Source organism: Lagopus muta, chromosome 2 (genome assembly GCF_023343835.1).
Source record: "Lagopus muta isolate bLagMut1 chromosome 2, bLagMut1 primary, whole genome shotgun sequence".
NCBI lineage: Eukaryota > Metazoa > Chordata > Aves > Galliformes > Phasianidae > Lagopus > Lagopus muta.
The window spans coordinates 82,634,343-82,646,735 of NC_064434.1; the positions used below are offsets into that span (position 1 = coordinate 82,634,343).

The 12,393-nt window shown below is 43.7% G+C and overlaps 1 protein-coding gene across 3 annotated transcripts in view; it reads right to left on the reverse strand.

Moving 5' to 3' along the window:
• The window catches only part of LOC125689161 (uncharacterized), a 52,627-nt gene that overhangs the window by 9,886 nt on the left and 30,348 nt on the right, over positions 1–12,393 (reverse strand). The window contains exon 4 of one of the 3 annotated variants that reach the window (XM_048936029.1): positions 5,104–5,154. The exons of 1 other annotated variant lie outside the window; for it this stretch is intronic. In XM_048936029.1, the coding sequence (XP_048791986.1) occupies positions 5,104–5,154 (51 nt within the window). Of the gene's footprint in view, positions 1–5,103; positions 5,158–12,393 lie in introns of all 3 variants that reach the window. One more of the 3 variants, XM_048936028.1, reaches the window with a different exon arrangement.

Below are 12,393 nucleotides of genomic sequence, written 5' to 3' on the forward strand. Positions count from 1 at the left end.
CCCACCTCAGCTAGACTATATCCCTCCCCATGCTGCCTTCTATCAGAACTTACTGAGATCAAGGCCTTACGTTCTCCAGGGCCAGCCATCAATACACAAATCTTCAGCAGGTAATTCACTGGCTTGGCTGAGAGAAACATGGAGGGAGCTGGTTTCCCCAGAAGGCCAATAGATGCTCATGCCTTCACTTCACAGAGGACCTTCTCCATTTTGTTCAGCAGAGAGTTGCCCATTATCTGGAGAAAAATGCCTGTCTAGGACTCTGCCTAGCAAGTAATTCAAGGATGTGAGCAAGGTGAGCCTCTCTTGCTGCTCCTAAAGAGCAAGATTTGGTTTAGGCATTCAGACACATACTAAACACGACCAGGAGTGACAGACAAACTGTCAGCAAGCCGCCTGAGATATCAGAGCTGTTTAGACTGCGTGGTATGGTATGAATAAGAATGCAGCTCAAGGAATGCAGTCTGTAGATCAAAGCCTATTTTCTGGTTTCTCAGTTTAACTCTGAAATTGCAATCATGATATTTTTCTACCGCTTATTATTTAGCAATGCTCACAAAGTGCCTTGGGAATCTACAGTGGAAGGAATAACATATTGTACGTATGTACATACACAAAGAATCTTCTGACTTGTGAAATCTTTACTGTTTACCATGCAGCGAGAAACAGGCTTGCACCTAATCTTGCTCTGTCAACTTGCATGCCTCATATTTATGAATATCTCAGGCCTCTGCCAAGACAGCTCAGCTCTAAGCTGAGAAGGTCCTCTGTTTTAGGAGGATATTCAGCATGTTTCTGCATTGGTCTTTTAGGCTACAAACATGAGAGATAAGAGTCAGGGAAGTCATTCCTGGGATCTGGCCACTGTTCAAGCAGGGGATGTTCTGAAGAACTGATAAGATCAATGCAAGAGTACAAGCGGTTTATGTTCCAATTTAAAATTCTTATTTTATTTTGTACATAGCAGAAAACACCTATCTGATCAGGCAAATTATCAGATTGGCCTTGAAATCCTTAATCTCTGCCTGTCCCAACAAGAGTTCTCAAGATAGCCAGGGGCTCACCAGTTGTGTCTTCTACCCACCTCCCGCACCTGAGATAAGCCCAGCTGCTGCCCCTGAGCTAAGCTCCATCTGTCTCTTTCAGAGACTATCTGCAGGAGTTCATGATGGAAAAACAAGGTACATGACTGAAGTGGAAGCCTTGCCCCAAGAGGGTCTGGACAACAGAAGACTTGTGATACTATAGATAGATTCTGGAAGATGCATCTCTGCATTCTGCAGAGCTAGCTGCATCTGATCAAGCAAGGTCAAGGGCTGAGGAAATTAAGTTCCACAAACACATGCTCATACAATCATCCTCCTTCCAAAACCAAGGACATGCCTCCAAGTAACACTCAACCATACTCTTCTTGTTAAAATACACACATACATGAGCTCCTCTCACTCATACCTAACACCTTGCTTCCACTTACAGACAAGACACTGGCTGACACACTGAGATATGAGCAATCAAATCTGCATACAGATGCCTGCTTCACTGTGCAACACCTCTGTGTGCCCATGTCTACCCCTCATTTTGCACTGAAGCATTCTATGTTACACATGCATCCATACAAATCCATATTTCATACACTCACTGTCACCTCCAATTTATCCCCACTTGCCTGCCCATAGGGCCTGATTCTCCTGTTCCATTATCCCTTACTTAGGGCGGATGGGCAGAGGGAGAGAAGAGAAATTGAATTAGTATTTTCTCCTTACTACAGGCCCTGACCTCTCACAGCAGTTATTATCCAAAACATTTCACATGTGACTAAGCTGCTGCTGCTGTCTTGGGCTTGTCGTACTTCTATTCCATCACCTCACTTAAGAAGAGCTGCTTAGACAGTGGAAAGGCTGTAGCCTAACACCACTGGAAACTGAGGTACAAGAAATAAGGAAAAGGTGGCATCTTAGCATTCGAACAGCATGCAGAAAAGCAGAAGCCAACCGGGGACACTGGCTCCAGAAAGGCTCCCAAGGAGTACAAACATTTCCAAGGAATGAAAATATTCTGGTACCAGATGGCAAAGACAGTGTCTCTCTATCTAACCCTCCTCAGTGAGGCCCTTCCAGAAGAAGAAGGAGGAACAGCATAGATGGGATGATGCATGAGAGTACATCACTTTGTGTCCTGACGTATCAGCAAAGCCCTGAGACATCAAGATAATAAAAATATCAGCCAGGAAGAACATATTTTTAAGAGCACGTTATCTTACAACCACATGAGACACTGCCTTCAGCAAAAATAGCATGAAAATGTTTCACTGATATCACAGTGCGAAGCATGCCTACTATCTAGTTGATCATTTGTCCCTGCAGTGTGAGGGTTACGGTGACAATAAGATACGCAGAAAGCAGCAGGATATAGCAAAAAAAAAAACAAAACAAAAGCCCAACAAACAGATCTCTGATTCAAATCCTTTCAAAAAAAAACAAATAAATAAAAATAAAAAATAAAAATGAGGCAGCACTGCTTCTCTGCTGGCCTGTTCCTCAGATCAGTTCATTCACTGCATCTCCATCCACTTCTACTCTGTCTGGATGTGGCTATCCTGCCTAAGATCACTGCAACTCTTCAACTGTGCTGAAACAGGAGCACTGTACACCAGGACTTCCCAGGGCAACACAAGTTTACGTGATGACATTTCCTGTTCAGACATGCAGACAGTTGTCAGATTCCTCCTGTAATAACTCAACAACCCATTTGTGACATCTCCCTCAATTTCTTCAACCCCACTACGATAGCAGAATCACAACACTAAACCTCTGTTAGCAATCAGAGCAATAGAGAACCAGGCTTATAACCTGGCCTTCTGCTATCACCCCTTGCAAAAAGCTGTATTTAGTAGGACCTCAGAAGAGCCCTCCCAAGGGCACTAAAGTCTCTAGTGTGCCTTAAGTTACTGAGTGCGAGGGAAAAAGCCAAAAATCACAGAATGAGGCTGGCAGGTGCCTGTGCAATAGGCATCTAGTTCAAAGCCCACATTCTGAGTGTGGTTAGTTACTACATGCTACCCAAGGCTGTGTCCAGGCATGTTTTGAGTATCTTCAAGTGACTCCACAAGCTCTCTGGGCAACCAGAATTTCCTGTGTTTTAGTTAGTGCCCATTATCTCTTGACCTTTCCCTGGGCACCGCTGAGAAGGAACTTTGTGCCAAGCATATCTCACTGGCTGGATTGAGATTTCCCTTTGTGCGGCAAGCACAACAACATCTTTCAGAGGTATGGAACTCTCTCAGCTGCTTCCAGAGCAGAGGCACCTCAACAAGATATTTGGCTGGGGGCCTGCTGCCTCCTCCCTAAGCTGTGTACACAGAAGTGGGCACTTGGAATTGCTTGAAAAACAGGAGCAAAAATGCTCATTTACCCAACACCTCTGCTACCGCGACAGATCAATTGGAGACTGAAGTATCATTTGCTATTGTCATGGAAACCGCACGAACAACTCAGGTAGTGACACACTGTACCAGCTCAGCAAGGCTGGCCAGAGAACATGGATGCTGTGCCATCTGTCAGAAAGGTGTGCTCTCCATTTCTGCTATTTATTTTAGCGTGAGCTGACATGAGCTCAGCAGGGAGCGGAGGGATGATTCTGTCTCTCAGATTCTACAGGGGCACATAGAAAGCTGCAATAACGAGCTCATGGTGCTGGAGGAAACAGCTCTGAGGTGCCCTTGAAATCCCAGGGGCTGTAGGGTTCCTAGCAGTAGCAGTACTAAAGTTAACAGTAGTCTAGGGACACCCAGGAAAAAAAAAAAAGAACAAGGAAAGTATGAGGGACAAGGCTAAAAGGAAGGTGGTAAATACATTGGAGTAAAACACAGCAGCTGCATTAGCATAGGTCAGGTACAACCTGATGCTCAGAATCAGAATGCTCAGAGGGCACAGGAGGAAACAGCTCAAGTAAAAACAATTCAGGCAGCTGCACAAGAGAATACAAAGCAGATTGGGATTAATAGTGCATCAGAAGCATCAGGTCATGGTGGAGCTGGAAGACAGGACTGAAGTGCTCTAGCTGAATGCATATGAGAGGTGAGAGAAACACCATGCAGCTGCATACAAGGCTTTAAGCCAGTCCTATTTGCTCCTCCTCTCAACAACAAAAGTCACCTAACAAAGTGGTGATGGACAAGGGCACCCAACTGCATGCAAATATAGCAATTCTGGGTACACAAAGGCATCAGTCCCTGTAGGGTCCTAGTCTGCTATTCATCCCTCCTGCAAGGTATCCTTGCTGGTTATAATTACTATGTAGTAGTTTCACTGCAAAATTCTTCACTACAAGCTGGTTTTGTTCATGTATTGCAAATATGAGAAGGATTATGTGGGATTCTGTAGACTTAACCACTTGCTTTGGCTGCAATGTACAAGGCCACACACCTCCCTGCAGTGCCACACAGCACTGACTGAAAAAAAGCCAAAGTACCCACAGAGGCTGGCTAAAGAGTCAAGGGATGGTGTACTAGGGACAAAGCCTAAGAGGTGCAAACAGCATGACATGGAAGAAACCTAGACCTGCTACGTTTCTGTGCACTCAAAAATAGGAGATGCTCAGACACTGCAGTGTCATTCCATCTGTAAAGCCATCCAAGTGATCTAGACTGTCATCTGGAGATCACCCATCCCACATCCCTTACAGTTCTGCTGACATCAGTGCAGCACATAGCTACAGTCCTTGCCTGGACTACCTACCAATACCTCTCATTTATGTCAAGCATCACTGGACAACTTGGATCAACATTTCTGCTCAAGAAGGATCCAAACGACATTCTACAGGACAGCTATGCGTAAGTGTATGAATTCATAGCACGAGATGTCGAGTTCCTCTCCAATGAAGCAGGAACCCATGGTCTCCAAAATGGAAAATATTGTTAGCTTCATTAGAACCCAATTTAAGTCTGCAACTACCATTTATCCTCCAACTTTGTAACTTTTGTTATTCAACTGATCAAGCCAAAGAAACCTCCAGAGATAATCTTCTTGGCACAGGTTTTCAAGGACTATCACCACATTCAGAAATATGTGGAGAGATGAAGTGCACCACAAAAGAGCAACTTACACGAATTTTAATAACTCTAGTCTTCATTCCACAATTCTTCTTCAGCAGCATCTTCTGAAAGAGAAGTAGAATCCAGGGATTAGTAGCAGAAGCATGAGGGAACAAAGAGAGAGAGGTTGTAGGAAGTCTCTCCTTATTAATGCCTAATTACCAAACAAGATGGATAGATGGATGGATGGTTTAAGTGAGATATGAAAGACAGGAATACATGAATCATCAGAAGTGGCCATCAAGGAATCAGCCTAACCTGAGATTCTAGGATAGCCTAGACAGTCCTCCAGCACTGGCCAATACGCCAGGTTTCAAAAGAAAGTAGAAGGAATGCCACAGAGAAAGAAATGAAACAACTGCTTAAAAGGAAGTCTCTTCCTAACTTCTGCCAATTAGTGGTTAGTACTCCACCCTGAAGCAGGTGAATTTGTCTTCCTTTTATGAAGAAAAAAATAGTCTTTTTAACGTATATGTGGATGCTCCCATTATTTAACAGCAAATTTCATTATGTTTACTTATTTAGAATTACAAAATGAAGCAGAAGTACCTGCCCACAGTCCTAAATCCCTTTGCTATACAATGAAGAGCCATTAAAGCTGTCTTAACATGAACCGCACGACCTAGCAAACAGGATATACCTAAAACAGCAATTACTCTGTGTCATTTCAGAAATAAACAGGTGAGATGCAGTTTTATGCCAGTTCTGAGGCAGCGCTTTCAAAGTTGGCAAGTGAACAAAATAATTCTTTCTCCTCAAAAACAAACAAACAAGCAAAACAAAACTCTCAAAGTGGAAAAACAAGGTTTGAAACCACTTTCTCCATTAAAAGTACTCAACTACACTGTTCATGGTTAAAATCTTATTGATGGGGATACGTCAGGCAAGAGATTCTCTGTCAACTTTTGAAAGAAGTATTTTCCGAGCTCTTGTTTTCTACCTTTCCAGTTGGAAAGCTATGTGATGTGTGGAAAAACACTTCCCTCCCACAAACACACTTTAACAAAGCAAATGAAGTGTTTCCCTAATTGTATTAATAAGACAGAAAACTTGTGGAAGAACATCCCTCCATCCTACTAACACTGACAGTAAATAGTAAGTCCTTACTGCTTCCTTGCTCCTTTTGGTTCAAGCCTTCCTTCTTTTTCCAGTTAAAAGAAAAAAGAAAAAAAAGCAACACAGTAAAGGACTAGAAACTCGAAAAAGCTTAAAAAGAAACCACACAACAAAACACATATATATGCACCCCCACCTCCAAATTCAGAAAAAAAAAAACAACAAACCAACAAAAAAACCAAACAACTGGCAACAGTGCCCAGAAGAACAAACACTTTTTTCCATAGAAAGTACTTGTGTAGTAGGAATCCTGCTCCTCCAACAGTTTCTGCCATTCTATGCTCCACAAACATCTTTGCAGAGCTAATCTACACACGCTCCCCTAAGCTGGAAAGGGGGCTGGAAATCCACATTTCTACACACACCAGCTACTCAGATCCAAAATCCAGCCCTCAGCACATTCAGTGTGCACCTGTATGTCTGGCAAACAGACGGACTCTGCAATGCATCTTGAAGCCTGTGCATGTGTACTTTGGTGTCTGAGGAAAGTACAAACATCCACAGAGGTGAAGGTAAGTGCTACAATGATTTCTGCAATTTTTCTTTTAATGCTTTTGCAGATAAATCCCAATCTTACTTCTGTTAGTCATCAGAGGGCTCATTTGTGGCCACACCCAATGCCTCTGCTGTTCAGTCTGATTTGGAAGCCCAGGCTGCCATGTCAGCACAGACCCAGGGTTTCTAACCAGAAAGGACTCAACATGTCTCTGCACAAACCAGGTAAGGTAGATAACAAAAGCCACGAGCCCATTGGTGGGATAAAACGTGCAAGAGAAAGTGGAGTCAGGTAATGAAAGTGAGAATTGGAACTCATGGTGCCAATCTCCACTGTTGGAGGGAGGAACACTGAGCAGGATGTATCCTGCCGTATCCATTTAACTACAAGTTGGAAAATCTGTGTGGTTGTGTAGACTCTCTGCTTCTTCAGACAGCTGTAAAGCTCAGCTTCACAGTACACTTGGGTGAATCCCCAGGGATGGCAGAGCAAGGCAGCAACACTGCATTCTGCAGTGCCTCAGAAGCACCATGGGATCCTGTGCTGAAAGGGGAAAAGCAAAATACTTTCCAGTGTACCCCAATGCCTAGCGAGGTCCCATACTCTGGTCCCCTTATGATTCCATTAGGGTGCCAAAAAACTCACTATTTCCCATCTACACATTAGCAGAGGCAGCAAAACCTTAAATATATTCACTCTGGCCTCATATTAGGACAACTAGAGAGGAACAACAGAGATAGTAATTACACCTTTTAGAAGACATGACAAAGACTGACTGAAAAGTCTGAACAAGCCGTGGGTGGATGACAACCAGCCAGACTTCACTAGGAGGAATTCAAGTGCTCAGCTGTATCTGAAGTCCTACGCTTCTGGCAGAAAACAGAGGTGCTCTTTTCACTGATGCTGTCATGCCAAGTCTTAATGGTAAAAGGATCTTAACGCTATTTGCTACAGTTCAAGGATGTTGGCATTTTGTATTAAAAACAAGATGCTCTACAAAACAATTTGTGTTAGCTGTAATCTCCAGTGTGCTATTTGATAGGCTCGATACTAAAATCCAAATATGATACCCCCTCATCTGCAATTTGTAAATATGGAGCATAAACCTCAGCGGAGGAAACCCTCTGGAATAGCTGGGTTTTCCTGTTGCTACTTAAACTGGAAGCATGGCAAGACCACTGATGCTGTGCTCTTCCAGCTTTACAGCAAGAGTCCAAGAGAGTCAGTCAGAAGAAAAAAAACAAAAAACAAAAAAACACCAGGAGGAGGAACAGAAGGGACAGAGAACAAGCAAGCCACATGATCCTGCAGCTGAGAATGAATAAACAGAAGGCCAGTTACTGAATATTATTCTATCTAACCAAATTGCTTCCACCTCACTTGCAGCCACACACTCCCTGCACCCAGCACAGTAAAGCCATGCGTTAGAGAACATAAGCAACACATCTTTGTAGGGCTTTCCATCACTTGGTTTTCTCTCCCCTTGCCAAACCTGAGCAGAGTTTTGGAGAAGGAAGCTGCAACGCTCTAGTGCCTAGCAACAGCTGGGGACTTTCCACAGCAGCCTCTCCTCATCCTCCCTTTGGAGCTGGCCATGAGACAAAGCAACTCATTAACTCCTATTTACATAGATACAGGCAGAGCTGAAATAACATTTATTTGCCTACATGATTTGCAGTAGCCTACAGCCACGGGGAACAGCCCATAAAAAAGGTGACACATTCAGTTTATTAATCAGCTTAGTAACCCTGGGATTATTCCTAACTCCCAGGCCAATCTGGAAGAGCAGTTTTGTTTCCTCTCTTTTCAAGAGCTATGACAAGGAGAAGAGCAGAGATTTGCTGAAGGTCATGAAGAATATTAATAGCAGAGCTGAGAATAAACTGTAGAGTTTGGTTTCTGAGATTCTTTGTTCCACCTGCAATAAAAGAAATGGAAGAAAAAGAGGAGAGGCTCAGCCTCTCTATTTCAATTAAAAAGTCTCTCCTGCTAGTCTCAGACAGAAGCATTGGCATCAGAGCTGAAACCTACAACCTGGGAGCACTATTACTTACATGGTGGAAAGTTTGTTTTATGATCTGCTGTTGTTTCTGCTTAAAAGAAGGAAATGACATGGCTAAGGAAACGTGGAAAGTTTTTTTTTGAAGACACAAGAGTTAATGCTTCACTCTAAAAACACATTTGAATTGGAACATATTAGGGTTAAAGTCCCAGAAAACAGCAGAATCAGTTCAGGCTAAGAACCCTCCCACCCATCCCACCTCCTGTTACACAAATGCTCTCTGCTCATAACTCAGCAACTCCCTCTCTCTTGGATCTGGATCTAAAAACGAAGCTGCAGGAATTGGAAAGTATCACTTCGAGGGTTACGTGTTTACAGAGTAACACTGTAATGAGCCCTTGAACTGGTACGCACAGCTTTGCGGGATGTCACCACCACGTCAAAATACCACACTGACAGCAGAGATGAACCACCACGCCTGCCTCACAGAGTGCACAGCCCTCTCATTCAGCCTCATTTCAGGAAAGATCTCCAGTCAGGCAGCAGTGCCTAACTGAAGCCCTCTAACATCAGTTTGAACAGTCACAAACCTGAGCCAGACAGTGACTGCTGCACGCACCTCACTGCTTATACAAAGCGCAGCATCACACAGATGGCTGTAGGATATATTAGCAAACAAAGCATATAGATACTGTTACTGCAAGATCCTTCTAGGAACAGTGCAATCCTCAAGAAAGGGGAATTTCTGTCACACCACTGAGGTTCAAAATAAATATTTACTATGCTGGCTAAGAGCAGTTCAAAATCAGGTATCACAGCTTAATTTCCAAATACTGGAGCCTGGTGAATTGCTGGAATCAGTGTACAGTGCGAAGTGCCAACTTGTATGTTAGTAAGCACCTTTCACCTCACACCTCCTTTTTATATTTCTGTTTTTCTGCACATTTCTGCTTTTACAATGGTTTCCTTTTTATTATCTCCACAGGACAAAACAACAGCTCTTTGCTTACCTAATTCTATTATTTTTTTTTAATTATTATCATTCATTATTATACTTCATTACCTGGTTGTAGCTTTAAATCTAACGGCCTGTAAGCTGTTGGATACAGCTCAAATATTATTTTTCCACACCAGTTTAATTGATTTGGTGCAAGAGTGCTTAGAAACTTTCAGTGCAAGTTAACCCGTCATTTAATTTACTTTAAATCAGCACACTTCAAACTCCATATACTGATATGCAATCACCTTGTTCCAACTTCAAGATTTTGAAGGGCTTTTTCACTTCTTTAATGAAAACGATTTCAAAGCAGTAACAAAATAAAACTGTGTTTACCAGGTTTGCTACAATTTAACTTCAAATCAGGCTTCTGGAAGAACATTAATCAGAAGGAACAAGGCAGTCAAAGCTTGAGTGTCTATCACAGAGAATGTAAATGTAGAAACAGACAGATGATTTGCCTTTGTCTGGAAAAAAGAACTGAAACAGGAAAAACTGCAAAGCCCCAGGAAACATCACAACAACACATAAACTGCACACTTGAGGACAGAACAGAAGGCTGAGGTAGAAGGAGTACGGGAAGGAAGAAACCGTGCCCAGCAATGGTTTATCCATGAAAGACCAAAACCAACAGAAACTGAACAAATCAGCTTTGCGGCCTGAGAAGGGAAGGGCAGAAATGGTCACAGCATGCTTCTTGTGGCAGGAGGTGAAATAGACACCAGTGCAGAAGCAACACTGCATGAGCTCCAGCCCAGTGCCACAGCAGGTGAAGGCACCAAGGTGGCCAGAGTAGCGCATCATGGGGCCTTTCCTCCTGGGAAGGTGTGCAAGAGTTGGGAGCTGTTCAACCTCCTCTCCAGCAGCCCCAAAGCCAAATTTTGGCTGCACTCTGCCTGCCATGCCTGAGGAAATTTAAGGTGCAAGGCTGGGGTGCAACTGTGGTGCGTAGAGGGTGTTCAGATCCTGAGCAAATTGCGTGCCACCTGCCCCCGTCCACCATATGGCTCAGAGTGGCCAGCTTAACAGGTCACAGGGACAAGAGGCTCCTGAATTAAAAGAAAGGAACTGGCTACTACCAATGGTAACATTCCAATGAAGTGAGGCATGAAACCCCACAGGCCTCAAGCTGAGTCCAGCAGCAAGGCTGAAGCTCTGACGTATCCTTTCTACAACAGCTCCAGCCATCTCTTCACAAAACCACCACTGATGAGTGCAGGCATGTCCCAACCAAGCAAGTGGTGCTGAGCCACTGGCCCAGGTAGCAAGGGAACCGAACTACAGCTCCTCTCATTTCTCTTATAGGGTGACAGGTGCCTGCAAATACAAAGCCAGGTCTTCCATTCTGATCAGCTTAGAAAGATAGCACGCAAAAGGCTGTTTTAGAGGCTGATGTCAGGCTTTCTGTTTAAATTCCTTGGCACTGAGCAGTGCTGCTATGGGATGAGCATCACCTCTTAACTCTGCAGTATAAGAGCTGCAAGAAAAAAGGGTAGGTCATTGGCTGTGCAGCTGTACAGGAAAGCAACTCCAGCTGGCTGTAACCTGGAGTCAGGGGTATAGCACAGGGACATGCAGGCACCACCAGGTGCATGACCTAGCTATCCTGCAATTGGAGTGTTCAGGCTCCCAGGCACATGCGACTTTAATCAGCAGAGAAACAAGGGGGCAAGGTGTTCCCAGCTGTCACCTGAGGTTGCTCTGCATGCACATTACCCCCGTGCAGCCTTCGACCAGGGATGCCCTGTGCCAAGGCAGTGCCCACACGTGCAAGACTACCACAAAGGTTCTGCCCCATCCCTGCAGCTGGGCAGCATCAGGAAAGGATCCATTTCAGCTACAGCCTTAAATCACAACTATCATCTGTCAGAAACTGGACACTGCTCCAGCAGAAATTAAGCAGCCTCAGGGCACTCTAAAATACAAGTCAACCCAAGCGGTTTGGCCAGCAGGCTCTTCCTACAAAAACAAACTCCAGCATCCAAAGGCTGTAAATTTTGTGGTAATATTTTGGAATATCCTGAAAAGCCTCTGAACTTTCTAGAAAGTTATTTCTATTTCATATTCCACGGAATTAGTCACTAAAACATTTTAATTTTTTTTTGCCACAACACTTATCTTCAAGCTGAAACTCCTTCAAAACATTAACAGATTTGGTCTGTGAACATCATTATAAACGGCCCCCACCTCCAACAAATGGAGGAGCCCCAGTTTTTCAGGCAACACCCCTGGCCAGCAAACAGTATGAACCCAATGCCTCTATTACGGTGTAAACACTAACTGCTTAGTGTCTCTGCACAGAGAAAATGCTGATTAGCAAGTGATTGCTAAGAATAAATTCAAACTAGAAAAAAAAAAACCTCACAAAAGTGTGTACCATGGGGTACTTGTCAAGGATGATACACCATGAAAATCACAAAAACCAGAGTGGTCACAAAATCCCCTCCAGCGTGATGCCCTTAAGTCTCTTTATTTGGTGCATTACTGGGAGGCACTGGGCTGCCACTACTAATACCAATGGGTGAGAACTAACAGCAAATATGAAATGGCCCTGAATCACAGGTCAGTTTTAACTGCAGATACGGTACATCTTCCCACAACGGATCACTCTCTAAACAAAAGCAAACCAATCAAATCTAAAATGGAAAAGATGCACAAATAATTGCAATGAGTGGCACCTAATGCTCAGG